Source organism: Corvus cornix, chromosome 2 (assembly GCF_000738735.6).
Source record: "Corvus cornix cornix isolate S_Up_H32 chromosome 2, ASM73873v5, whole genome shotgun sequence".
Lineage (NCBI taxonomy): Eukaryota > Metazoa > Chordata > Aves > Passeriformes > Corvidae > Corvus > Corvus cornix.
This window is the reverse complement of record NC_046333.1, coordinates 39,077,044-39,104,661: the sequence shown is the minus strand read 5'-3', so window position 1 is coordinate 39,104,661 and position 27,618 is coordinate 39,077,044. Positions and strand designations below refer to the sequence as shown.

Genomic DNA, 27,618 nt, shown 5'->3' with positions numbered 1-27,618 from the left:
TGAGTGAGTGCCTGAGTTCCTATAAAAGCGTCTGCTGAATGCATTTGCTTCATCAAAGCCCAAACCCACAGGTTCAGAGAGATGTACTCCTATGGTTGACAGCTCAGTCAATATCTCTCCTGCTCTGTCTCTTCCTGTCATAACATTGATTTCTGTAGAGGAAGTAATCCCTAATGACATTGTGTAACAGTGTTAAGGAAAGACTGTTTTCCCACTATGCACTTTTTCATACACAACTTATAAATGTATTTCATTACTTATGAACTTTACCTCTTGTAACTCTGTTACATTTTATGTACTGACATTCTATGCAGATCAGCTGCTTTCTTAATGTTTTCATCCTTATTTTACACTTTTATGGAACAACATACTTGGTGATTCCCCTGCATCATCTCATCGCTGCAAAACAATGATGTCACTCTGACATATGCTATTCTCTCAGCTGCCAAGAAAGCTGAAGGATGCGTCATGCACCCTTTGCATGGAGGAAAAGACCATATTGTCATGTCACATACCATCCTTCCACTGCTGTCAACATCACTACACTTCACTTTGTGTCCTAACTCCATGATCAGCAATGTTCACCATGAGTGGTAAAAACTGCTGCATAGCTGTAATGAAATGACATCCCTGTTATTAATCTGATTATCTAACCTTTTCTGTCTTCCTTTTTTCTAACAAAAAAACCCAAACCAAACCAAACCAACCAACCAAGCAAAAAAACCCCAAGAAAACCCCAAAACAAGAAAAAAAAAAAAAATTCAAAATCCATCTCACTGCAACTTTGTAGAGCTAGCATCACTAGAAAGCAGGCTGTTTTCCAGGAAGTTTTGGAGGATTTTTAACTTATATATTTTTGAAGAAACCATGGATATTTAAAGTACTTGGAATTTGTTTTGTCTCATGGCCAGAGTGCTAGCTATGAATTTCCAGCTAAGTATTGGTATTGTTGAAAAATGGGATCAGGTTTTGAAGGGAGCGAGGAATTGTGTGTATTTATGGCACAGAAGTGAAAATGGCTTCATGGGTGAGCAGTACATTTGTAATGAACAGGCTTTACTGGGGTTTGTCTCCCCATGGAGCCAGGTGTGATGCCAGATTGGAAGCACAGAGATACCCTTTCCACTGAGCTGACTTCTCTGATCCTTTGAGATGATGTTTGTGAGGAAGAGGCTGTAAAGGATTTAGTATTATCAAGTGTGTGAGGTCTTACCTCACACAGAGAATCAGCATGGCTTACGGGTGTCTGGAGCCAGACCAGAGGCAGGTATGCCTTGATATGTAGGTGTGAAGTCTGTGTTGTTTCATGAGATATCACTGGTTCAAATTTCAGACTCTGTAATTCCTCTAAGTACTATTTTTGATCAGATAGTATCAGATAAGTTGTCATCCTTTCTATTTACCTTGTACATAGAAATTAATAACTTGTCATTTTCTGTACTGCATTGTTGTGGGATAAGCTCAATAGGTAAAAAGAAATAAAACTCAATACTTCAAAAACCAGCTCCCACTGCTCCAGTCTGCTGTGGTTAATGTCAAAAGGACTTCGCCCATTATTAGTTCCTGGAGAGTCATAAAGGACATTATAGCCCTTTATAGTATGAGAAGTTAAAACTTTATTTTTCATTTGTGTTTCCCTTCATAAATTCCTGCTGTGAAAAAAAAAATAAACAAGTAAACCCAAAGGCCTGTGTCCCACAAGAAACATCCGCATGTCGGGGTCCCTCCCCTGCCGTGTAGCCCTGGGAGAGGGGCCCTGAGGGCACAGACACGGGGTTTCCCTGCCCCTGCTCAGCCTCGTTCCCATTGGTTGGTTTGTGTTCCCTGCGCGGGCAGAAGGACCCTTGGTCCCGTGACTGGAACAGTTCCTGGGCAGAGCCCCGGCCATGCCGCTGGGGAAATAAACATCTCTGAAACATCTACCAAGAATCCATCCATATATATTTCTTTTCCACAGGCCTTGTTGTTTGATACGCATGTTGCAGTTTCCGAACTGTAAAGTCCGCTGAATATTGTTTCTTTTTAACATAACATTGCTGGTTCCTCTTTGCAAAAGTCACAGATATACAAAACTCAATTAAAAAAAAAACAAACCAACAAACTTCAGAGAAAGAACTTCATTGCCTTAACATCTTACAGAGTTGTCAGCTGTCTCTATTACTTTGTTCAGGAAATGATTTTTTTTAATTTAAGAGAAAATCGGGGAAATTCCATAGCAAATACTAGAAAAAAAGAAATCTAGCTATTGGACAGTGCAAAAATATATCCTCAATTTCATACCTGCCTCTACATAAAAAACTGGACTCTATATTCTTTAAACAAGCAGCATCTCTCATAAACCTGATGAACTAGAGAACAGCTGAATGCCAGCAAGGTTTTAGGCCAGAAAACCAAAGAGCTCGGGAATTGGTGGTATATGAGGTGTATCATGTAACTATAACTGTATTCTCAGACTACTACAGGTATGTCTAAGTAGTTTTCTTTGAAGAAAAATGGTTTTGATATGACTAAATGTTTGGTATATGTTCCATTTATTTTCAAAGGGTTTTTTTCCCTATTTATAAAGAAAATTCTTTTCTCCTTTTCTTGCCCAGCCAAAAAATTCTAAGTCCTGCAAGTCATGGCAGTACTTCATGTCTTTACCAATGAGCTGCATTTTAAAGATTGTCACAGGTTATAGGAGTTCACAAGGCAGTTCACGAGTACCCTGATTGCATAACAAAATTGCTACCATAATAACCCTTTGAAACGTAGAAGAGGACAAATTGCTTAGGTCCCTTGGTAGCAAGGAGAACAGGGACTGTGGGTAGATTTAATTTCACCTAACATTAGCCATCCCCAGTTAGATGTCTCAATTAAACTGCCTGCTTAGCCTTTCTCTTCAGTGAGTGGATGCAAAGAGACAAGTACTTCCAGGCAGTAAATCATCCCATCTCAAGATGCTTTTGCAGACTAATGGGATGAATTGCCATGCCAATCAGAAGACTTTATAAGTTTATTCGGGTGTAGAACAAGTTATGAACTTTGGCTTTGTTATCAGAATATATACTCTTTTTTTTTTTTGCTTTTTGAAATATTGTCAGAGCAGTGACACTTGTAAGTCTGAGCTCTGCTTTTCTTTCATAATTTTGAAGTGTGGCCTTATCTTGAAGCTCTCCTTGAGTGTTTGAGGAATTTTTTAGGGACTGTATATGTTCTTGGCTTGTATTGCATACAGTCATTGGCAGCCTTATCCCAAGAATGAAATAGTAATACATATTTTCATGAACTCTCCTGTTGATCCATACTCCATTGTATTGGTTTCCATGTATTCTTCTAAAAGTTTTTTTTCCCCTGGCTTCTTGCTATGTTATCTGCTGTGTTCAGTAGTAGGAATCTTCTGAGAAAACAGTTTTCCTGTGAGCTGCATATAAAAAAGTATCTTTGCACATATACTGCATCATGTGCTCTTCTTTTATCTGTGCCACTTTACTGCTATGAGAAGTATTTTTTTTTCCTGGTCTCACTGGGATTTGGAGACAGTCTGATGTTTCATCAGCATTCCTCGCATTCAGGCTTGGGTCTGGCATTGCACCTTAATCTCCATCAGATTTTCTCTTCTCGTACTGACTGTTTTCTGGGCAGCAGTGTGCAGACCACCAGCTTTCCTCTCCATTTTTTCCATAACTTCCATCTCAGATACAAAGCTCACTCATCCAGTTTCGAGTTTTATTGCCTTTAAAAGTACAGTCTGCTGTGATTCTTAAACCTTTCTAGAATTTTCAGCAGAACTTCGTGATCTTTTAGAACAACTGGTATTCACCTGCAGCTCAGTGAGTTTGACCTCTCTTCACAGGTGGGGGGAATGAGGGAAGGGGCAAGGACATAAGGAGCAGCTTGGACAAGCAGGTAATTAGGGCAGTCAGTCTTAATTAGTTTTTAATAGTTGGGGAGGGGTTTTTGTATCTGCATGTGGCTCAGAGGCAGCTTAGGGAGCAAAAATGAGCTGGGAAAGCAGAATGGATATAAAGTTAGGTAAGAGGGGGGACTTGCTAGAGGTGGAGGTGTTGGTGGTTGTTTTGGGTTAGGCAGTTTCAGTAATGCTGTCAGGGAGCTCTGCAAGACTAGGGAGTAATTTTATGTCCAGGGCTTGTGCTAATTGTGCCAGAGGGAGCATTCTTAAGTGTTCTGTGTTTGCGCTCTTTCTTTTCTCAAAAGAAGGAGTGATATGGGAGGTGATTATGATGGAAGAAAGGGATGTGGCTTAAAGGGCTAAATGCAGCCTGTAATCTACTTGGTAAAATAGCTTGAGAAAATGCAACGCCTTGAGGTCTTTGAGGTGCAAGCTGTATGCAAAAGCTACTCATCCAGCAGAGAATGTGGTCTGGCTTATGACCTTCGCTGCTAGGTGCGAAGAGTAATTTTCCTAAAGGTAGGTGGTTGTCTAATTTCTACTGATTGTAGCAAAATAGGGGTGAGTGTGTGTGTGTGTGTTTAGAGTTTGCTTGTGTATAACTTTCTAAGTCATTTGCTTCAAGTATTTTAACCATTGAGATGAGCAGGGATTGTGGGCTGGCCTTCAGGTTTTTTTCCTATTGCCCTTTAGAAGCTGGACAGAAGCTTGGATGAAAATATTTTCCAGATATTTCAGAATCTACTCTGAATGGTCTGATATAGAAGCTTCTGTGTGTGAGCAGTGCAAGCCTTTGCTCTATAACCCAGTAAGCTGGTTGCCTTTGAACATGCATGTGAGCCCACTTCTTGGTCTGTGAATGGAGAAGAAAAAAAAACAAACTGGAGGGATAGGGGAAATAAAAGTTGATCTTAGATCTCTTATACTATTATTTGATTTTTTTTTTTTTTTTGAAGTGCCTTCTTAACCATATTGGAAGATGAAGGTCAGCTTATAGATATTTCTGAAGTTCTAGTATTTTCTTGTTTGTAGAGTTAAAAAAAAAAAAAATCATCTTCTGCCTTTGTCTTTGGTGGTATTTGTTTGCTGGGTGTTTGTCCTGAAAGAATTTGCCTGTTTCTCTGTAATATTGCAGTACTGTTTCTCTGTGGGAGGTTTAGCTTTTGGATATCCTTGAAACTGAGACAGAAAAGTTCAAAAGAGTGATTGCTTTGAAGGAAATGTACCTGCTAAAGGTAACAGGTATTGGAATAAGTAATGAAACCCAAGACTGGTATTTATGAGTTTAGATAGGAAGAAGATGCAGTTTTATTGGACAATGCTAAAGGCAGACATACATTACATATATACTAATTCAGAAAGGTGTGTGGTGCTTGTAGAAAGGCATCTTGCTGGAAAACAACTTCCAGATGCTTCTAGAAAAAACTCCAGCTACCTCATTATTCAACTTGTTGTTCATGGATTGGCTGGTCATTCTTCTGAAGCAGCTGGAGATAGTTTTTCATAAAGCTGAAACCAGCACTGTGTGCACTTTGTCTTTTCTGAAGTTTCTATCAAAAGAGAGTGTTATTCTGTTATGTGGTGTATATGTGTATTAAAAATGCCTGTCCTTTTAAGGGTGTCTAGGAGAAGATAAATACACTATACAGTAATGCTAATAATTAAATTTGTAAAATAACTGCTTTTTGACACACAAATACAGTTCCAGCAGTGGCTGTTTCTCATTAGAGGGAATGACATGCCAGCTTTAGAATATGTAATGATGTATATGCCCTGGTGGTTATAATTGGCATAGAAATGTACTATATCCTTGGGTGTTAAAAGCCATAAGCTATTTATTTTCATACTTACAAAGAATGTACTACATTGTGGTATAAATCTCACATGGATTGTCATAATTGCATTTTTTTTAGTAATTTATGTCCATATGGTTCAAATATGAATCTGTCCCCCTTATTAGCATCCTGCTGGTGACATAATGTACTGATAAATTAGTATCTCATGTCTGGAAAGCCTGTTCGAATTCAGATCTCATGCAAAAGAAATTAAACCTGCTTGGTCTTCCTGATACAATTAGCCTTGTTGTCATGAAGATTTTGTAATACATGAGCTTACACAGTATAGTAGTGATACGCTTGCAAGAAACTTGGTTATTGGCTGTGGTGTCCAGTGGGTTTGTTGGGGTTTTTTTGTTTGGTTGTTTTTTTTTTTGTTTGGGTTTTTTGGGGAGTGGTTTGTTTTTTTTTTTTTTTTGTTTTGGTTTTGGTTTTGTTTTTTTTTTTTGAAGCACCAAATTCACATAAGTAAGGGGTAGATTTGAAGATTTTGTGCTATGCCAGGCTCTGGCCTAAACTGGGAGTAGATGGTGTTGAAGTTGATGGTACAAAATAATTTTGAAACCAGAGATAATGTATAATAAAATAATTGATGGAGTTCTATTAGATGCCATATTGCATTGATTCTTCTGCAGAATCAAAGGCAGTTTGATTGTAAAGTCTGTATGTGACATACATTACATGAAAATGTGCTATGGATGTGAAAGTACATGGTATGGTCTTTTTTTCTTAGTTCTTTGAGGAAAAAAATAGAGAAATGGGTGAAAGAAATATAGGGATAAATCATAAAGGCTGTTTTATCTTAAAAAGAAAAGTTGGTATATAAATAATCCATTCCGTATTCCAAAAATGAAACTTAGGTAAGGTGAAATGAGTCTGAAAGAACAATTTTGCTTTCTTTTGTCCTGACATCCTTCCTTCAATCCTTCCAACCCATGAGAAACACCGCGTGTCACTGATCTCCACTCGAACACTGAGCCATTGACCACAACTCTGAGCGTGACCTTGTTGCTGATTCTTTATTTGCTGGGTGGTCTGTCTGTCAAATCTATGTCTCTCCAATTTAGGGACAAGGGTATTGTGTGGGACAGTGTCAGAGGCTTTGCACAAATCCAGAGAGATGATGTCAGTTGCTCTTCCTTTGGAGCATGTTTGCTTAATCTGAGTAAATTATCTCTCTGATAGGTAGTGCTTTGTAGCCTCAGTTTAGGTTGGGGTTTACCATTTAAATATGCAGTCTAGGGAACATGTACAAATAGAAGTGAATATTGAGGTTCAAGGTTGAAGAGAGCATTGGTTGCAAATTCAGCAAGCTTTCCTCTGTGTGTTTTTAGTGCTACTGTCTCGTATTCGTGGTTTCTGGAGGCTTTTGTTTAGCTTTTTTATTTTTTAAACTCTAAACATTTACATGGTTGAGATTGGTGAAGTTGCCTGTGTGTATGACAGACACGTTGGTGAATATTTGACACGTCCTTCTTTTATTTTGCAGAGACCTACAGCCAACAAGACTTCTGGTGCTCCTTCCTACAGCAGATGGTCCAGTTCACAGCCCCATCAGGTAATATGCCCTTGTCAAAAAGGATATGAAGCTCAGGTTGACACATTCTTCCTATTAAAGTGAATCTGTGAGGGGATCTGAGAGTGTTATCTACCTGCACTAGCCCAACTAGGTCGTGCTGGTCTCTGAGGTTGTTGCAGGATATCCTGTGGCAAACTCTTGGCTGCAGTTGCTGCTCATGGAAGAGCTTGTACAGCTGTGCCTCCTCTAATGCAGTGGTGCCTTTCTGGTTTTTCAGGGATTGTTATTATAGTTGGATCCCCCTATCCTTTGCATCTTGTCACTTAAGCTAGAGGGGTTTGTGTTTGATGCCCTTTGGCAATGCATGAAGTTGTGTTCTCCTGTGCTAGCCTTCCCCCCCCCCCACCCCCACCCCAGGGTTTTTTTGTGAAGTGGTTACCCTCATCAAAACTTCCAAGAAAACTTGTTGTAAATTGTAACTGAAGCCAGAAAGCTCCTCAGTGATAGCCAGGAAGCAATATTAATGTTAATGATTCTTTATAAGAATTTGAATGGTATTCAGGGTTTCTGTTAACTTTATCAAAATCAAAAGACTTTTTTGACTATAGACAAGGATGCAGCTTGCTTTTGTTATTAAAGAATAATGTATTTCTACTAAAGCAACTTTGTCTTTAAAAACTCTTCAGATGTCTTTTCAGTAATGATTGTATTGACATTGCTTTCTTCCGGCCGCTACTAAAAGTAGTTTTTTCCTACCTCTTTCTACCTTCACTTTAAAAAAAACCCCACCAGAACCCAAGAAACCCACAAAAACCAAAACTACCACTCTCCTTGACACTATGAAAAAATCTAAATTACCCGGGTGAGCAAACCCTTGATCTGACATGCTGTATTTTCCTTTTGAAAGGCATGTGTACCCTAAGAGAAAAAACTTCCACTAAATTGTGATTTGGCCTCAAAAACTAAAGCGAAAGAAACCATGAATTTATTTTGTATTCAGATTAGAATGGGGGAAAAAGAGTGGCCAAGTGCTTCCTGGGCTGTTAGTTACCTTTTTCACTATCCTTCCGCTCTAAATAGTTCTGTTTTCACTAAGAATTGAGAGAGTTTTGTGCTTTCTCTTCAAATAAAAATATGGGTTTTTTGCTTGTAAAGTTTTCCATGTTTTCTGTCTTTCACTTTTTCAACATTGAATTTTTACTGTTGAGGGTAAAAATGAAGAATGCGTCGACAAAAGGTTAACTCTTTTCAGTGGTTGTTGCTTGCTCCATCCTAGGGCATTAGACAGTGAGCAAGAAAAAGTTTGTGGAGTATCACTAATATGTCTGAGCACTGTTCCCCTCTTCCTCTGTGTGTCTGCACTTGTCTCTTAATGGGGGACAAATTCCTAAGTCAGGAGGAGATCATCCTAACAAATCATATGGAATGCACCTTATGCTCTGCACACTTGAACTCCTTTTTGAGAAGGGAGGGAAACATAAATGCATAATAAAGATTGTTTGTAGTGTTACAACCCTGTCAAACCACTAGCAGAGTTGAGGGATTAACTACCAGTAATGTTGCTTGAAAGTATGTCTAGACTATCTGACATCTGCAGGAAAAAAAATTGTTCTAATGTATTAAAGCATGCCCGTGGTCATTTCCCTCCATGTATGTTGTACCCCTTATGTTTGACTCTCGTCTTTGTCATTTCCACTCTAATCTTTTCTTTCTCATCCTTGTTTATTGTAAGCTTTTGTCTTCTGTGTTTTGGGTTTAATAAGCTTATAAACTTGCCTCATGGATATTATAAATGCCAGTACCAACTGTGAGGATGTATAGGCTTGCTGCGGTTCCGTTTGGGAGACTGGAATACTGCTGTGTGCTCTCATGAGCTAAGTGGCAAAATATTTGTGTTGGATCAGAGATTTGTATTCAGCCTTGCAACTTGCCAGCATCTATATATAGTTTATTTAAACTTTTTTTTTTTTTTTAAGATTACTTTCCAGGAAAGAAAAAGATTAAAGTTCAAAATTCATAGTCTGCATTTTCTTCAGTCTCATGCAGTGAACCCAGTGAAGGCTTTTCCACATGCATCTTACAAGAATACACACAGAAACCTAATAGAACTAGAGAGCTGAGACCTTTGATGCATCTAAAAAATGCTAAAAGTTAAATTGATTTCTTCCTTCTTTCCCCCAAGTTTTTCTTTTTTCATTTCCTCTATCCAAGTGAAGTTGGAGGGTCCATTGGATGAGAGATTTGAAGGGGGGGGGAGGGGTGTCAATGAGTCACAGAAAATAGCACATTTTTCCCTGACTTGTTTTGCTTTGTGCTACCCAGACATGCTTATATTTTTGTATTGGATAAACTGAAGCATGTTTATCTATCTCAAATATGCTGTCTGAGGAAGGTTTTTAATAAGTTTCTATCAACTCATCGCTCTCATGGACACATGGAATTTGTATGCTTAGATTGGTTTTTTTATATGAAGCTATTCAGAGATTCAGAGAATAGTGTTATTTGGTTGGTTGGTTCCCCCCCCCCCCCCCACTGCTCCTTGAGCTTGGGAAAGTGTCTTGTTGCAGGGGAGGCATCTTTGAAACTTGATTTAGAGGTTCCTTGTGACTGCCCTGGGAAAGAGGTATTAGTACCTCTAGGTTTCTTCAAGCATTCCTCTTTCTCGATGTCAGAATAAGAAGCCAGTAGTCTAAAAGGCTGATTTTTTTTTTTGAGTCAAGGAATTAATCTATTGAATTAAGGGGTTGGGGGATAGGCAGGAAAGCCATATCAAATCTCAGCTTCTGAACTGGCATCCATGAAGCTGTATGGGATCTTAAGTGCCTTCAGATGCACTAAACTGGCTTGAGGGATGGAATCGAGGAGGAAATACAGATGCTAATGAGCCAGAATTGCCTAAACTATGTTCTTAGCTAGTGGCATTGCTTGATGTGTGAAGAAGTCTGCAGCAATTTTGTGAGAAGCTCTGAGCTTAGTCCTTCTGTGGTACTCTGAAGGCTGCGTGTGCTTCCTGAAGTGCAACTGGCTCTTACCACTGATGAAAATGAATGAGGAAGTGGCACTTTATCAAACATGATGATATAGCTATTTCTAACATGATGCTGCTTTTGCTGGGTGGGATGACAGCCAAGGCAGAGCTTCTTATAGTGATGGCAAATCCTTGTGTGGGACAGTCTGTCTGACATTGGGAATCATAGGTACAGGGGCAGGCTGGGACACAAGGCGCTCAGCTTTGCAGCTCAGCTGTCCCTGGAAGCAGTTTTAGCATTAACAATTCACTAATTTCTGGTAATGACTTGGGAACTGTGCTAGTGAAAATGAAGAAAATTAGGACAAAACCCCCTCTTTTTTCCTTAGAAAAAGAGTAGAAACCAGATATTTCAGATGCCAGCTTAAGGTAGAGGCATTGAAAGAAACCATTGAAAGATAAAGTGTCCTAAAAGGAAGAGTAATAGGACAACGATCCTCCTAATTTGCTATGTCCTAACTGTTAATGAGGGGCAAAAAGTCAGTAGCACCTAGTCAGACCTCACAAATAAATCCACCTTGTATGCAGGTAGAAGATAGTGATAAGTCTGACTTTTCTTGCTCATGAGCCCACTAGGGAGCTGGTGAAATCTGACAATTCATTTGGTCTCTGCTGTTGGCTGGCATCTTAGTGGCAATATTCCAGGTCTCTTGCACAAAGGTTGTTAGCAAGACTATCTTTAGAAATGCTTAGATTATATTACTTTCTAGAAATATACGAATGCCTCTTCAGTATTAGGTGCTAAATGAGCCTGCAGAATAATTGGCGTGTATTAAATGCCATTAAAAATAATATAGAACATTTCAGCATCTTTCTCCTCCTCATATCTATTAGCAAGGCATTAGTTTATGAGCTAATGAAGTTAAAAATGCAGAAAGCGAAACTATGTCCAATGAGCCACAGGACAGGAGGGCTCTCAGCTGTGATTCCATAATGCTCCTCTGTCTGGCTCCACTGCTGCTTTGTTACAGAGTTATTGCTCTGACTTTCTGGTAGTGGCAAAACAAGCTCATTGCTTTCTTGCTGGTAGTCAGAACTTTGTCCATTGACCTGGCATCAGTGGCTTAAGGCCAGAATGTGCTTTTTCTTCAATATCCTGTTCTTTAAACACAGGGATAAGTAATATATTTTAATACACAGCGGTTAACAGTTTCTTAGAGGAATCTGGACAGACAGTGGATGTTGATAAACATTCAGTATATTATCTATATTTTAAACAGGTGAAATCTTATAGCTCTCCATAAGATAGTTTATATTACAGCGTCTTTGTGATTGAGATGATGGAAATACCAGTCAGGAAGACAGAAGCTAGGAAAGGTGATATTCCAGCTTTACTGTGGCAGCTGTTTCATTGAATTCCAGGTCAGAGATTTCAGTATATGTAATCTCTCTCTCTTGCTTTGTCCCTGTTATGTCTGTGTCCCTGCTTTCTGCTTGCCTTGTTTTTGCCCTTGCATTTTTCCTGTGTATGTGTTGGAGCAGTTATGTGTTGATAAGAAGATAATTGGACAGGTGTCAGTTCAGTAGTCTCTTTTACAGTGCACAAGGTCAAAATGAGCCTTGTGATTAGTTGGACAGCATGAGAGTAGAGCATTTATTAAGTTTTAGGAAGCCGTACCAGGTATGGCTGCTGGTAGCAGCTGGGATTGTTGTAGCCTGCTTGTATCAAAATAAGACACCTCCAAGTGGAATTCATGACTACTTAGAGTAGGGAGATGGGTAATAGTGAGTTTCCTTGGTGGGTTCTGGTAGGCTACCTGAACACAAAGATAATTTGACAAATGGCTCAGAAGATCCATTCCTGTGAAGTGCGTTTTCTTTTAAACTGGTGGAAGATAGTTCTAAATACTAAATAAAGAGTAATAGTCGTGTATTCAGCTGCTTTGAATCTTGTTTGTTTGTTTTCCTTCAGTGCCTCAAGTCTGACTTGGAAAAAGTCAGTATTGAGAAAGTCACCATCTCCCTGATGACTCAGCTCTTTGCTTTTCTGCTGAGCACTGCACACTGTGGCAGTAAACTTTAGGTTATGTCCCTGTCATCTAGAAAACTTACTGAGAACACCAACAATTTTCCCAGAAGCCACTGAACAGCTGTCAAGTGGCAACAACATTCCTTCACTGGTGACCGAGGCTTAAGCTGCACAAGTGTGCTCATCTTAATGACAGTGACTTAGTCCAGCTACTAGGGTTAAACCTTATTTTTAAGGGTCAGATGAGATCTTGCAACTTTCCAAAGGCAAACTAGACAACCCGAGCCACAGAAATATGTTCCTTCTTCCTGGCACTTGGTGTTTACCCAAAAAACCTAGAAAAATTCAGTGGGCTTAATTAGACTTAAGGGAAATTCACCAGTTTTGCAATAAATGGAGTGAAAAATCCCTAAATACCCCCTTTCCATAATATATCCTTTCAGAACTAGGCATACCTCTAGACCATACATCATCATACTTTTGCAACATTGCATTTCAATCCTAGTTACATTTGGATGAGCACATGGAAAAATCAAGTATGCAATGATAGAAACTGAATTTTTTTGACATGTTGTCAAATGGACTCACTGAATTTCAACAAGCCTCTTAGGCTTACCTTAGCTCACTAATTAAATTTGAATTTGCGGTGGAGACAGTTCCTTGTGAGAGCAAATTTAACTAGTTAAACACTTAGAAGTGTAATTATTCTTTTATATGTTATGCCTTGCACTAAGTTCACTGAAGTTTGGAAAATTCAAATATCTGTGATCAGCACTCCAGGTCTGCTGCTCTTACTATATCCACTGTATATGCCATGTTATGCATATGAGAGCCTTGTGGGATTTTGTCTGCTATTGATAAAGATTGACCCGTGTAGTAGGTCAGTGTCTATTAGTAGTAGACAAAATATTAGCCACTCTTTTTTTTCTAGTGTGTCTCACCTCTCATACACTTGTCCATCTCTTCTGCTGCAGCTTGGTGGGCTCAACTGGAAACCTGGTGTTAAAGGTTCTGCTTGACTCCAAAGGTTGATGCTTCCTCAGTAAAATCTGTGAGCTGCTCCTTCTGGCATCATGCTTTTGGTAGGTTAGCATAAGGGAAGATGGAACCTGGCATATGTTTTGTAAAGCCACAGGAATCTGCACTGGCAACCCCAGCTTCACCAAGGTCATGGGCAAGGGCAGAGCAGACTTGTTAATCTTGGTGGCTGTTTTGCAAGTAACAGGAGAGCAGGGCACACTGAGTTGGCTGCTCAGCTAAATGCATCAGTACACCAGGATGCGTAAGCTATTTTTATTGTGTGAAGATAACTCAGCCAAATGAGACTCAGGAGCAGTTGTGTCTGTTGCCAACCAAAGTAGAACATAAACTTAGCTTTGACAAGTTAAGGCTCTTTTAAATGAAATAAGAAGGGAACTAAAAAACGAAACAGACTTCTTTTATGGTCAGTGGAAGATTATGAGTAAATGTATGCACTGTTATTCAAAGATTGCTCATCCAAGTATGCTACCTGTTGTCTGGGCATAATCACCAGGCAGCTGACTGAACTGAATATAAAGCTGTTCTGTAAGCTCCAGTAGGGTGAGACCCTGAGCCTGGAGGGAAGCAATGGTGTTGATAAGGTCCAACCCCATGCTTTCTCTTAACTACTTGTGGAGAAACACTTTGTGTCTGACACAACTACTAACACTGCAGGAAGAAGACTGAGGGTATCTTCAGAAAGAACCCAAAACTTACATTTAAAAGAAAGGCTTATATTTTATGGGTCAATGTAAATGACAAAATGCAGGCTAACTGTCTTCTGCAATCTTTGTATCTGGTACCTCTAGGCTCCTCTGTGGGTTGGATATATATATATATATTTCTCACCAAGCATGGGATTTGGGCATTAGTTCCCAATACCCAAGTCTTGGTAAACCAATTATGTTAAATTTCCCCTGATTATGGCATATAAATGTTAAACTTTAGGACTAATGGCTATGAAAACATAGGAAGACTCTTTCAAGACACAGCATTGTGTTTTTCTCTTCTACACGTGTGAGGAAGAATACAGCAGGTTTCCTTTCTCAGGAAGGGAAAGTTATCCTTACTCAGTCAGATACCGTTGGTATCATGTTGCACTTTCAAGCTGATGTTCAGAAGATTCTATCTATATCCTGGCTAATCTTAAAAATCAGCATGCAGGGGAAAAAAATATCCTGTTCAAAATGATGTTTCTAAACAGCTGGGGTTTTTTTTCAGACCAGCAAACTTTTTACTCCCTTCAATTGTTGTGTAATTACTTTTGATGACAAACACCAAATGTATGTATTGTGCTAAGTGTCTGCTCAGCGTGCTCAGATTTGTCTAGAGAAATGTGTGTGCTGGGCATGAGGGAAACTAGCAGCATTTGTAATGACTTCTGTAGATGTAAAACATTTCCAAAAACTATCTGTCAGCTGCACTTATGTTGTCTTTCAGAACTATTTTTTTTCTAGAAGGAGAATTTACTAAGATTTAACAAGACTGAAATCTATATAGTTCTACAAAATTTTTAACCATAAAGACAACATTCTCCCTGTGTCACATTCTATCATCACTGAAAAATGCCCAACTTCTTTTGGAAACCTCACTTCCAAACTGCAGACTGAATTTGAGAACTCCCAGGAATGGTCCTTCTGTAAGTCTTTTTTGCCTGTTTGGCTTAGCAAGTTAAACTTACTGGTATTTTATCTGTGAATGCTGACTGCTCCCTATTTGACTGAATTTGGTGAAGAAAAGGAAGGATGAAACTTTGCTGAACCTTTCAGAGATGTGATAATTTTATGGGAATTGTAAGAGTACAACAGAGGCGAGATGTTGGTAATGCCATACCAAGGGAAAGCATGAGACCATCCTTCAGTAGCCACTGGGCAGTTCATGGGGGAGAATCATAGAATGGCCTGGGTTGGAAGGAACATTAAAGATCATCTAGTTCCAAGCCTCTGCTGTGGTCAGGAACACCTTTCACTGGACCAGGTTGCTCAGAGCCCCATCCAACCTGGCCTTGAAAACTTGTCGGGTTGGGGCATCCACAACTTCCTTAGACAGGCTCTTCCAGTGCCCCACCCCCTCACCCCCTAAAGAATTTCTTCCAGATATCTAACCTAAACTTATTCTCTTTCACTTTAAACCCATTTCCCTTTGTCCTATCACTACATGCCCTTGCAAAAAGTCTCATCTTTTTGTAGGCTTTGTTCAGGTACTAGAAAGTCACAATTCAGTCATCCAAAAACCTCTTCTCCAGACTGACAAATCCCAATTTTCTCAGTCTTTCCTCATAGGACAAGGAAAGACTCATCCCTCTAATCATGGCAGTGGTCCTCCTCTTGACCTACTCCAACAGGTTGCTGTCTTGTCTATGCTGGGGAACCCACAGCTGGATGCAGTGTTCCAGGTCTGGTGTCACCAGACTGGGAGTAGAGGGGCAGAATCCCCTCCCTCACCCTGCTGGCTGCACTGCTTTGAGTGCAGCTCAGGATCAGACTGGATCAAGTGCACATTGGCTGCAAGTGCTCACTGCCAGATAACGTTCAGCCTCTCATCCACCAGCACCCCCAAGTCCTTCTGGGCTGGTCTGCTCTCGATCTGTCCGCTCTCACTCTGTGTTGATACTGACCCAGATGCAGCACCTTACTGTTGGTCCTGTTAAACTGCATGAGATTCCTATGGGCCCATTTCTCCAGCTTGTCCAGGTCCCTCTGGATGGCATCCCCTCCTTCAGGTGTGTCATCTGCAAGTTTGGTCAGGGTGCACCCTTTGTCTATGTCATTGATGGAGATACTGAATAACACTGGTCCCAGTGTGGACCTCCAATGGGCACCACTTGTCACTGATGTCCATTATGACTCTGAGCCATTGACCACCACCTTCTGGATGCAAGAGTCCAACCAATTCCTTATCCACTCAAGAGTGCAGCCATTGAATCAATCCCTCTCCAATTTAGAGAGACCAATGTTATGGGGACCATAGATGACATCTCTAGCCCTTCCTTTGTCCACTGATGTAGTCACTCTATCACAGAAGGCCGCTAGGTTGGTCAGGCAGGGTTTGCCCTTGGTGAAGCCATGCTGGCTCACCTGAATCACCTCTTTGTCCTCCCTGAACCTTAGCATAGCTTCTAGGAGGATCTGTTCTGTGATCTTCCCAGGCACGGAGGTGAGGCTGGCATGGGTTCCAGGGTCCTCCTTTCTACCCTTTTTATAGATGGGTCAATGTTTCCCTTTTCCCAGGCACCTGGGTTTTCACCAGACTGCTGTGACTTTTCAAATATCATGGGGAGTGGCTTTGCAATCATCCAATTCCCTCAGGACTCTGGGATGTATTTCACTGGGCCCCATAGACTTATTTACGTTCAGGTTCCTCAGGTGGTCATGAACCTGTTCTTTACTTGCACTAGGAAATGTGGTCCCCAACATGCTCTCCATTCACTTGAGAGGTGTAGGAAGAGAAATTGCCGTTGAAGACAGAGGCAAAAAAGTTGTTGAGTACTTTAGTCTTCTCTTCATCTGTTATTACCAGTTTTCCAGCATTGTTCATTGGGGTCAATACATCTTCTTTGACCTTCCTTTTCTGGTTAACATACCTGTAGAAACCCTTGTTATTCTTTGCATCCGTTGCCAGGTTTGGTTCCAGCTTCACCTTGGCCTTCCTCACCCATCCCTCTACAATCGAATGTCATCTCTGTACTCTTCCCAGATTACCTGTCCTTGATTCCACTGTGCATTTGCTTCTTTCCCTTTAGTTTGACCAGCAGTTCCCTACACAGCCATGTTGGTCTCCTGCCTTCCTTGGCCAATTTCTTGCTCCCAGGGATTGCTAGCCCTTGTGCTCTATGGAAGACTTCCTTAAAGATCTACCAGCTCTGTTCTACTCCCCTGTCCCCTGAGGGCAGTCTCCCAGGGGTTCCTATTGATTATCTTTAAGAGCTGGAAGTTTGCTTTGCTGAAGTTTAGGGGCCTAACTTTACTCTTTACCTGACCCATATCTCTAGGGACTGCAAACTCCAGCAATGCAGGATCACTGCAGCCCAGTCTGCCTCCAATCTTGATGTCCACAGTTAGCTCTGTTATGTTGGCCATGTTACAGATTTGCTATCAATGGGGCAAAAGACTTAGTTGTTGGTGTCTGTGTTTTTTCAAGAATGAGGTTAAACTTTCTCTCCTGTGCAGATTTTCTGGTTAAGGGATGAGCTTACACCAGAGCTCAAGGAATAATTCAGTTAAAGTCAATCAGCTGCAAGATGTGTGTACATTCACTATCAGGCTTAATTAGTTTTGTTGTTCACACAGCTACACAGTTGAATTCTAACAAAATTCTATAGTGGATTGATTGAATTCAGAACTCTAAATCTGTGAGTCTTTTAAGGAAACTATCTCCTTGCTGTGTCTAGCAACATTATTCTTGACTCTTCCCAAGGTTCAGATCTTGTCAGATAAACTTCAGATAATATTGTTTGAAGCCACACATAATCTTACAATAGGGTCTTTTCATTATGTTTTCTGTAGTATCCCTGATGTGTTGACTAATAGCAAAGATTGACAAAGTGTGTTACACACAAATATCTTGCCTCATGTTCTATTAAATGTGTCATTTGATATCTTCTATTGTAGATGTCTTCATTTTGACTTTGCTATGACATCTTAAAAGAAAAAGAAGCTGCCAACAGATGATGTTTTAACACTTGTCAGCAATTCGTCATGATTCTTCTTACTTTAGATTTAGTTGTTCTGGGAATGAACAGTTCATAGGGATTTTTTTTTTTTTTTTAAATTCTGCTTTCTGGTTAATGCAATCAATTTGATGCAAAAGATAATTAGTATGGTAATTGCAGCCTACATGTGTACTAACTGTATCCCCCCCGCTTTCTTCAGTGTTCCAATGTTTTTAAAGATTGCAAGATAAGTAGGAGCAGAAGAGTTTAAGTTATTTTTAGGGGCCTTTTACCCCCTTGTTCTAGTATTTAAAAGTAACAGATGGACTTTGCTCTTTGGGCCTCTCATCTTTCATGCTCCTGAAGCCTTACACCTGGAAAGGAAATGCAACCAAGAGACATGGCTAGATCCACCATCAGCTGCACTAACAAAGGGATTGATGGTTTTCCAGAGCAAACATTAGCTGAGGGGAAGGACTAACCTTTGGAGGAGAAACAGCTGACAGTGAGCTGTGTCCAGGAGCAGATCTGGGGCTGGGGGCATGTCTAGGGAAGATGGTCAAATCAGGGCTGGTGGCATAGAACTGTTTCTCTACCTTTCTAAACAAGGTCCAGACAAAAACTTCTTTAAGAGCCTTTCCCCTTTCCTATCTTTCACATGAAAGAGAACAAAGCTGGCTGATGGATTGTTTTAATAATCTAAGTGATGATCATTCTGTTTGATAATTAACCATGCAAATCTGAAAGAAACAATTGGTGGATCAACAAAAATAAATCTGCAGGCTGCATTTGGGGGAATAGCTGAAAAAGCTAATTTGGTTATAAAGATAGGTTGTGCTTTGTAATGAGAAACGACAAGGCATTTTGCTGCAACTGTCATGGCAACTTTAGAGCTTCTTTATATAGTCTAATTTAAAATGTATTTACCCCGTAGCAATGAAACTGAAATCTATGTATGAATCATAAAAGCTGGAGATGGAAAACACCTCTTGAACATATGGACCAGTTCCTCAAAGGATACAATTCAGTTTAACTCAAAGTCAGAGCAACAGATATTCTCTGTCTTCAAAGTCAGTCTGTTTGTCCCAGGTTTTCTGAATGTGGACTCTTTCTGGAGTCCCTTTGTCTAATCTTTGAGCTGTCTTGGCTAAGAAGCTTTTCTTAACTAGAGATCTCGGTATGTAAGTTTTGCTTCAATAGCTTGTGAGCTCTACTGTCTACTACATGGCTCTACGTAAGTTTGAATAGTCACTGAACACTGGTAAAATTCGGTTATATCAAGATGCTTGTTAGTCCTTATGTTTCAAGGCACAGTTCAGTTGCCTACTGAGTTAAGATCTTAATTGTGTGAGTGCTCCATTTTTGTTCCATCAAGCTGTGTTGATATTTGAAATCAAACTGTAATCAGGAAATGAAAGCCTTTTCTCCCCCCTGTTCTGTATTAACAGTGACTCAGTTACTTGTTAATGCTAAGCATTGGTGAAAGTTATCTGAAAGGCAAGAATATGGTGCTAGAAAGAAAATGATACTTTTGTACTGGTGATTTAAATCAATGTAAGGTTCAGGGTGCTGGTTCTCCCAGTGTGCTTAGAGATCCTGTTTCATTCTGATGATCGGGTTTTAGATTTAGGGGGAAATTATTTGAGAATTTCATTATGTCTTCCTAGCAGAAGCTAGTTAACTTCCCCAAAGTCACCAAAGCTTGCATTACTTGACTGTATCCATAGTTTGGTATGGATATCTATCTAAGACTTTTGTTTTCAACGTCTTTGATGAACATCTTTACTACTCTGTAGTTTTGTCAGTGTCTGAGAACATTTTGTAGAGTGACCATCACCCTAGCTGTGAAGTGGGCTATCAGCTTTGACTGGGATTATTTTTAACAGCACCGATGTTTCACACATTTGGGGGATGGGATTGTTAAAAACGCCAAGGGCATATGAGTAACTTACAGTAATACCTCAAAGTCCACTGATGTGGTAGGCCAGGACCTTAATTCCAGTCTAAATGAAATGTTCAGGTTTTCTAAGAAGGAAATTGAAATAGGGATAACGTAGGCAAAGAACTGGAAAAAACAATTCTGTATAAACTTGACTTACATATTGCTGTAAATCCACTGTATTTCTTGCTTCAGCTGTAGTGGATGTGCAAGACAATTAATGTGTCAGGGCAAAATTTGCATAGATGTACAAACTTGAATTAAAGCTTCAAAAATAAAAGACACTGAGAAGTTCTCGAAAAGGCTGAAGTAGTGCAAGCAGAAATCCTACAAGCTTCAATGGAAACATAAAGTTGTGATCAACAATGTAAGGAAAATGCGACTCTGGCAAAATTAGATATTTTGTTGATTTCTTTTTCTAGTAAGTGTGATTGGTGCTCAAATGGGGAAAACATCTGAACTCCCAAGAATGAGTGACAGTGCCTCGATGGATGAGATGGATTTGAACCCCTCTTCATGCACAGGTTAAAACGCGAACGTCAATTGCATAGTTGCAAAATTAGGAGGGGAAAACTGGGGTACTGTTCAGGTTGCAAATGTACCCATCACAAACTTGTGGAGGGAGATGATAATCTGGCAGGGTATGCTAATGAACCTTAGATTTAAGGCACATTAACTTTCTTTCCATGGTTTACATTTCTGGGCAGTGGAAGTGGTAAGCAAAATAGTGCTGTGTGCCTTCATAACTGTAGCTGACTGTAAGGAGCAGGGGGGGAAAATTGTTAATTCTCCCAGTGACTTTTAGATGGAGCTCCAAAGACTAGACAAAATCCTAAACAACTTAGAACAACCGAGCTCTATTGTGCCCTGCAGTACAGTGCTTGCTTATCCTGCCAAAGATCAAGCTTTGCTTGTACCCATCTGATAGGAATATATTGAATCTTGCATGGAGTGCAAGCAGGACTTTGATCAATATTGCACGCATTTTATTTGAGGACCTACAGCAGAGGCCCTACACTTAGAAAAACAATTGAAGTAGGTCTTGGGAACACTTGACAGAATATATAAACAGATGATGTTATGGTCTCAGTGGAAATCTAGCCGTATTGAACTGAAAATAGACCATACAAGGAGAAAATTGTAGAATACTTAGTCCTTGTAGTAGGACACCATATGCAGTAGGCCAACAAGCTCTGTTTGGATTCCTTTGGAAAATAAAACTACAATGAAACTGTGTCCCTCAAAGAATGTAGTGCATCTCTCCATACTACACTGTGAACTTCTGAAGGAGTTTATCTGTCTTACTGAGTGAAGTATACTACAGGTATCTGATAGCAGATAGTTAAAAGCATGAATTGTCCAGAGGAGGACATTGCAGGAGTTGTTCATGAGATTCTACTTCTAATAGAGGAAGCGTGAATCCTACAGTCAATATACAGCTTGGTAAGATAAATATATTACTCCTGAGCTTCAATCACTTTGTTCCCTGTTCTCTTGGGCAATAGGACAATGCATATATCAAATGACTACGTACTGACAAACTTCAGGTTTTTAAGCATTATCTGAACTACTGCCATCTATGTGTCCACATAACTTTCTATGTGTTGATTTTTATCTAGGAATGTTGTGCTAACATTTAGTTTTCCTTAGTTACTTTTCAAAATAAATGAAAATAGGCTTGAGTTCTGATTTCTGTGCCCTTTGGCTACTTGTTTTCAGTTCTAGTCATCAGGGCTAAGTCTTTAATCTCAGGGCGGTAGTCTGGTATCTTTTCATTTCAGACTGTTATTTAACTAAGTTGCATTGCGAAGTAGAAACTTATTTTATCTTAAGCTTTGCCTTTTTTTTTCTTTTTTTTTCCTAAGTCCAGTCTTCTAACTTCTCCTTAATCTTGTTTCTTCTAGGATGTTATTTCCCAAATGTAGTATATGAGAAGTTTTGTAGTTACTAAGCAATAGTGGCTGTACCAGTCTCTGAGGTACAAACATTAATATGAAATCCTCCCTATAACAATGGTTGTAAAACTGTTGATATATCTGCTTTAAGGAGTATGAGAAAGAAAATCATAAAAGGCCATGTGTTTTGACTGATATGGGAAATGCCCATGAACTAGAGTATTCTCATGTCACAATTAAGTGGCTACTCTTGTGCCAGAACGGTTTCAGAATTCCTCACATTTAAGGTTGCAGTGATTATTTTCTGTCTTCAGAGAAAGCTTTCATTTAGGGACATAGTCTGTAGTATTTTTTAACTCCTTGTGTACTTTGCCCCATTATAGTATAGAAGCATCTGCAGAATCAATTTTGAGTATTTCAGTCTTTCTCCCATATTGCACATAATATGATCTTTCTCAAGAACTACTCCGTTTTGGTCCCTGAATACAACAAAACTATCACTTTTGGTTGGGCCTGATGAAGATCCACAAGTAAACTAAACTGAAAGCACCAAACTTTCAACTCTGGCTCATACCTTGTCACTCGGAGTTGTGGAATAAGATGCCAGTTTCCCGAAGAGATGCTTGGGTCTTATATATTTTTTATATATATTATATAACTATATAAATTTACTGATATATATTATATATATTGAACTTGCAACCAGCAAGGGTCCTGATTAAAAACTCTTCTGTAATTTGGAAGTGCCATGAGGAACGAAATCTGCCTGAACTCCATCAAGGAATTGGCAAGCTCTTAGATGAAAGTGGCATGGATCTTGCAACATACTTGGGTTCCAACGTTAAAAGTCTGACTGAAGTTCTTCACTGAAGGTGCCTAAAACAAACTGAGAAGCTCACTCAGGAAAAAAAGTCTACTGAGGTGTGTTCAGCATAATGATGCAGATCTAACCCTTGCTCTTGCTGTCACTTTAGTAGGGCTCAGAAAACAGGATTTCTCACTCTGGAGCAGTACAACTCCATGCCTGGATCTTGTTTTGCACCTTTTCCTGGAGCAGTTGCTAATCTCAGGACTGGAGGAGTACAGGACCCACCTGGACATTTACTCTGAAATGTTACAGCTGTTCTATTGTTACTTAAGCGTAACGTGTGTTATTGTGATCTAAAGGTGAAGGCTATTCTTGGTTATAGAGAATACTTTTCACATGTAGGGCAGGTCAGCTTTTCCAGCTTCTGCTGCAGTGAGACAATAATCCATCACCGTGGCATATTGTATTTGTGTCAGTGTACCAAAAAGACAAGTAAGCATTGCACAGACCAAGTCTCAAGCAACTTAATGCTTTCCACATCAAAGCTGCTGAATCCTGTTGGCTCAGCTTTCTAAGGTCTCTAGATGAGTACCAGGACCCAGCTCAGCTTTGCTTTCCCCTGAGCTGGTGCCTGAAGAGATTTGCTAAATAGCCATTAACTCAGGAAGAGGCAGGAACACCACAAATTTTCCAGTGAATTGTTTCCTGTTTCTTTTTTTCCTGCAACTTCTTGTGGTTTTTCACTCAGTTAATATTTTAACTGTAATCTGCTTTTTGATGATTTTATAGGAGAGCCAATGTTTCTGTGCATTTCAGAGCCAACAGATGCATTTGCAGCTGAACCAGCTCTGGAGGGAGGCTCATGCCAGCATCTGCCACAAGGAGGCAGAAGCATTAAATCTTGAAATACTTTTAAACCAGGTCCTTGATATGTATCTCAGTTTATTAAAACCATGCTTCGGAGTATCTATAGCTGGCTCTGATGTATACAGATGCTTGGGGGAAGGGAAATTTTGCAGGGGAGAATCCAAAACATCAAAGAATTTCTGTATAGTAGGGTTTTACCTGGTGTTTTGATAAGGTGGAAAAAACTGTTATAAAAACATATAAGCAACAATTAAAGCAAAGACTCCCTCCCCCGCCTCCCCCCCCCCCCCCCCCCCCCCCCATCTCTGGCAACACTTACATGACAGTTTCCCACCCGTTGCATTTCACAGTTATCACTCTTGGTCATTATCCCTTTGTGAAGGCAGCTCCAAAGTCCAGATCAGTGACAGTGGCACATTAACGTTGCAGTAATTGTATTTTCAAGCATGTCTTCCTGTCTTCCTGTTCAGCTAATAAGTTGCTTGCTCAGCTGCTTGCAGTAATTCAGAAATGCAGCATGGCACATTCGAGTTTCTGGACTACCTTTTTGGGGAGAGGATGTGGTCTGATTGCACTGTGATAATTCTCTTAGAGGTTAGCTATAGAGAATTCCAAAAAGCGTGAGTGGTTTAATTGATTCTGATCACTTCACAGCGCTACTGAATGTGAATGAAATCCTGCCTGCATCCTGGTGAACAGAGTATTGAAAGCTTGGTGGTGGTTTGCTGTGTATGCTTTTTATACCTGGTAATGCACGTGAAAGAAATGGAGAAGGGGAGGCAAAATTCAAACTGAAAGCTTGTATTTTGTCCTTAATTTGTCCTCCTTTACTTAAGTATCAAAGCACATATGGAAGAAAGGTCACTCTGTTATCTGAAACTACTGCAGCTCAATACGTACCTGGGCATAATGGGATTTGTTTAAGGACGTGGTATCATCTATAATGTCAGATGTCCTACCTGTTACCGTCTGTGTCAGACTTCATCCAACTGACTGTAAATACAGATCCTCTGCTGTGTGCCTTAGACTGCTGTCTCAGTTAATGTAAGTTAGTTTGTGTGCTGAAATCCACTTAAAAGTGAAATTTCTTCCTGACTAAAAAATGGTTGTGTAAGGAACACCTCTTCTGCCTGTGAAGGGATATTGCAGTTGATTGTGTTAAGATGTATTACAGGTTTAAATTACAGATTATGACACTTCAAAGGTGCTTTCTGATACTCTTGCAGCAATCAGACATACAGTCACTGTGCTCCTGTGGCTTAGTGGCTCACAGCTGAAAGGGAAGGAAAAAGGCATTTGATACCAGAGATGCATTTCTGAAGAGCATCCTATTGCTTTGCTCTCATCCTGCATGGAACCACAAATGCACATTGCCGAGGGCAGGCGTGTGCTCCCCTACTTCTGCTGCCGTGAGCTCAGCTAATGTGGGGCTTGTAACCTTCCTCTGCTCCAAGCACTGTCTTTATATTTCAATAGCCTATTGAGCACATGTCTTTCCACAGCCGAGGGCTTGAATTTGAGGTCACATCATCTAGCTTCCACTCTAATTAGTTATTAAATACACTGGACATTTTCATCTGTTAATTAATATCCAGTGAGGCTGTATACAAAATGATGAGTAAATAAAGCACCAATATATCTACATTCTTTCTTGGGTACTGTGTATATCAAGGAGTGGTTACACCTACTTTTAAAAGGGGGGAATTTTGATTTTGTTTCTAAACTTATGGAAGCTTTGGATTGTAATTAATGACACTGTTCTAGTAAAATAACTTTAGTAATATCTGTTTTCTGACCTAGTATTATTTTCCTCTTCTTACCTTTTCAGGTTAAATGTAGCTTTTATAATTGTTATTTTCATTTTATTCATTATTAAAAGTTAAAAGGGAGATAGTGAAAGCAGTTTAACATCCAGGTTCTCTCCTTTGTTTTGCACTTTCTTGTGCATTTCTTCATAATGTGCTTCCAGGAAAAAATAATCAGTGCTCTGTGCTGCTCTGACACAGGCCTTACATTCTGGTAAACTCTCTGCAAAAGGTGTGTCAAAACCACTGTGAAGAGCATAAAATAAATGCTTTTTATAAGTAAGCTGTTTAATGTCCTGTAACAACCAGTAAGATCTATGTTGTCCTACTAATGCAAGTAATCACTTAACCTTTCTGGTAACTGACCTTTCTTGTGCTGTGTTTGGGAGGGTTGTTTTTGTACATCTCAGGGCTGCACAAACCGCTGTGTGTGATTGTCACATGGCGGAGTGCATGTCTTACTGTCACATAGGAGCTGCCTTAAATTCCCTTTTTCTGCTGCTTGAATATTTTATCAGTTTCTTCAGTTAAGAATGGCCTGCCACACTTTTTTTTTTTTTTTCTTCCCCCCCATCTTGACTAGCCATAACAATTTTAACTGCTACTTAGTTTTGTCATTTGACTGACTTCTCTGTTATGGAAATGGTGTGTGACATGCCTGACTTCCCATTTCCAGGCAAATCACACAAAGACAAGGGAGCCTGGTTTACTGTAATGATACTTCACATTTTCAGATATCATGGCTGAGCAAATGGTCCATTGCTTTGATTACAGTGGTCACTGAGGTAAAGTCTGACAGGTTTTTTTAGTTCCCAGGTGTCTAGATAATAGTCTGATAATGATGTTATTGTGTGTGCTTTTTTTTCTTCCTGGTGAAATTGGTGATTTCTACTATGCTTGAAAATCTGCTGTGCATCTCAGCACAACTGCAGCCTATTGCTTAAGCTGGATATCCTAATGCACATCACAGCTCTGTGCTGGGAACAGTCATGGCCCTGGTGGGGAATGCTCTGTATCTTTAGAGCCCCCAGAGAAACAGTTCTATTTCAGAGTGACTCCCACATACTTCTAAGGAACTTTTAAAAAGAATTTTATAGTACACAGCCAAAGTGTTTTTTCTCTGTGTGTAACACTGAAGTATTTTTCAAAACACCTTGACAGTTAAAATGTGCTTGAGTTTTTTTCCTGCAGTGTCTGATTATGCAGGTGCAGTTGATATAAATTTTTCCTTTTTAATTCCCTCTCCCCCACCCCCAGCTGTTACCTTGAAGTGGTCTGAAATGAATTTGGTTTAACAGTTCATGTTCTTATTCAGATGCTATGTTTTTCTGCTACAAGACTGCCTTACAGAAGTCACTGATATATCCCTTGATCTTTTTTTTAAACTTGTAGTTGTATTAGCAGTGACCTTACTATAAAGTCTTCTCTGTCTGTTGGTATCCTGCTCTTGGATATTATTACAATGGTATGGTGTGAGTTTAACTATTTGTCAGACTTTAAATTTTTTGTTTTCCCCTGCATTTAGGTGATAGTTTGTTCCCTCAGCAGAAGCAAAAAACCTCTGGACACTGGGAACCTCAAAATTGTGTGTTGAGAGGTCCCTTTTGCCTCACTGAAAAATTTCAGGACTCTGATTTTTTTTTTTTTTATTTTTTATTTTTTTTTTTTTCACAATTTCAGTGAGACCCAATTCTTTCTGACTACTCGATAACTGCAGCACAACATATGAGTTGAAAACTTCAGAAGACACTTTTACAGCTTGTAAAGCTGAATAACCTTTGAGTTTGCTTAATCTCTTTAGGAAAGATTTGTGTTGTAATGCTCATACCTCTTCAGGTAACAGTGTGATCTTTGGGTGGACGATGAGCACATGGTCTGAACATAGTTCTACTCTTTAGACATTCATATTGATTTTCTTTTATCTTGTGTTTTACCTCCCTGTCTGTTTCTAGCAAAGATGTGAAGGTATAATTCTGATCTTGGTTGCTGTCTCTGGAGCCATTTAGTTGTGTTATCTATTTTGTGCCCACTACACACCAGTATGTCCTTGGCGTTGATACTAGTCTGTGATTTAAAACTGCTCTCATTCTTTTTAGTTTCGTCATATGCATGCAATATTTCATCTTTTGAGACTGCCTGCAGTCTTACTGCTGTGTGCTTTCCCTTTGTTTGCAAGGATAGGTATAATTTTCTTGTCATAGTTATTAGCTCTGATTCCATATGCAAAGTCTTTTTTACAAACTTTGTTGTGTTTTTTCTCTACTGCACCTATATGTTGCCTTTGTTTAACCTTTTTACTTTGTGTCTCATGCAAAATCATATTTTTCACTTTTTTACACTTTTACGGTTCTACTCAGTGAGTTATATTTGTCTGCTTCCCCAGCTTCTTG

The 27,618-nt window shown here is 39.6% G+C and overlaps 1 protein-coding gene across 4 annotated transcripts in view; it reads left to right on the top strand.

The window, feature by feature from the left end:
* RBMS3 (RNA binding motif single stranded interacting protein 3) overlaps positions 1–27,618 on the top strand; it is a 709,829-nt gene that overhangs the window by 100,027 nt on the left and 582,184 nt on the right. For all 4 annotated transcript variants that reach the window (XM_039548876.1, XM_039548877.1, XM_010398913.4 and 1 more), the window contains one exon: positions 7,217–7,285. In XM_039548876.1, coding sequence (XP_039404810.1) covers positions 7,217–7,285 — 69 coding nt within the window. The remainder of the gene's footprint in view (positions 1–7,216; positions 7,286–27,618) is intronic.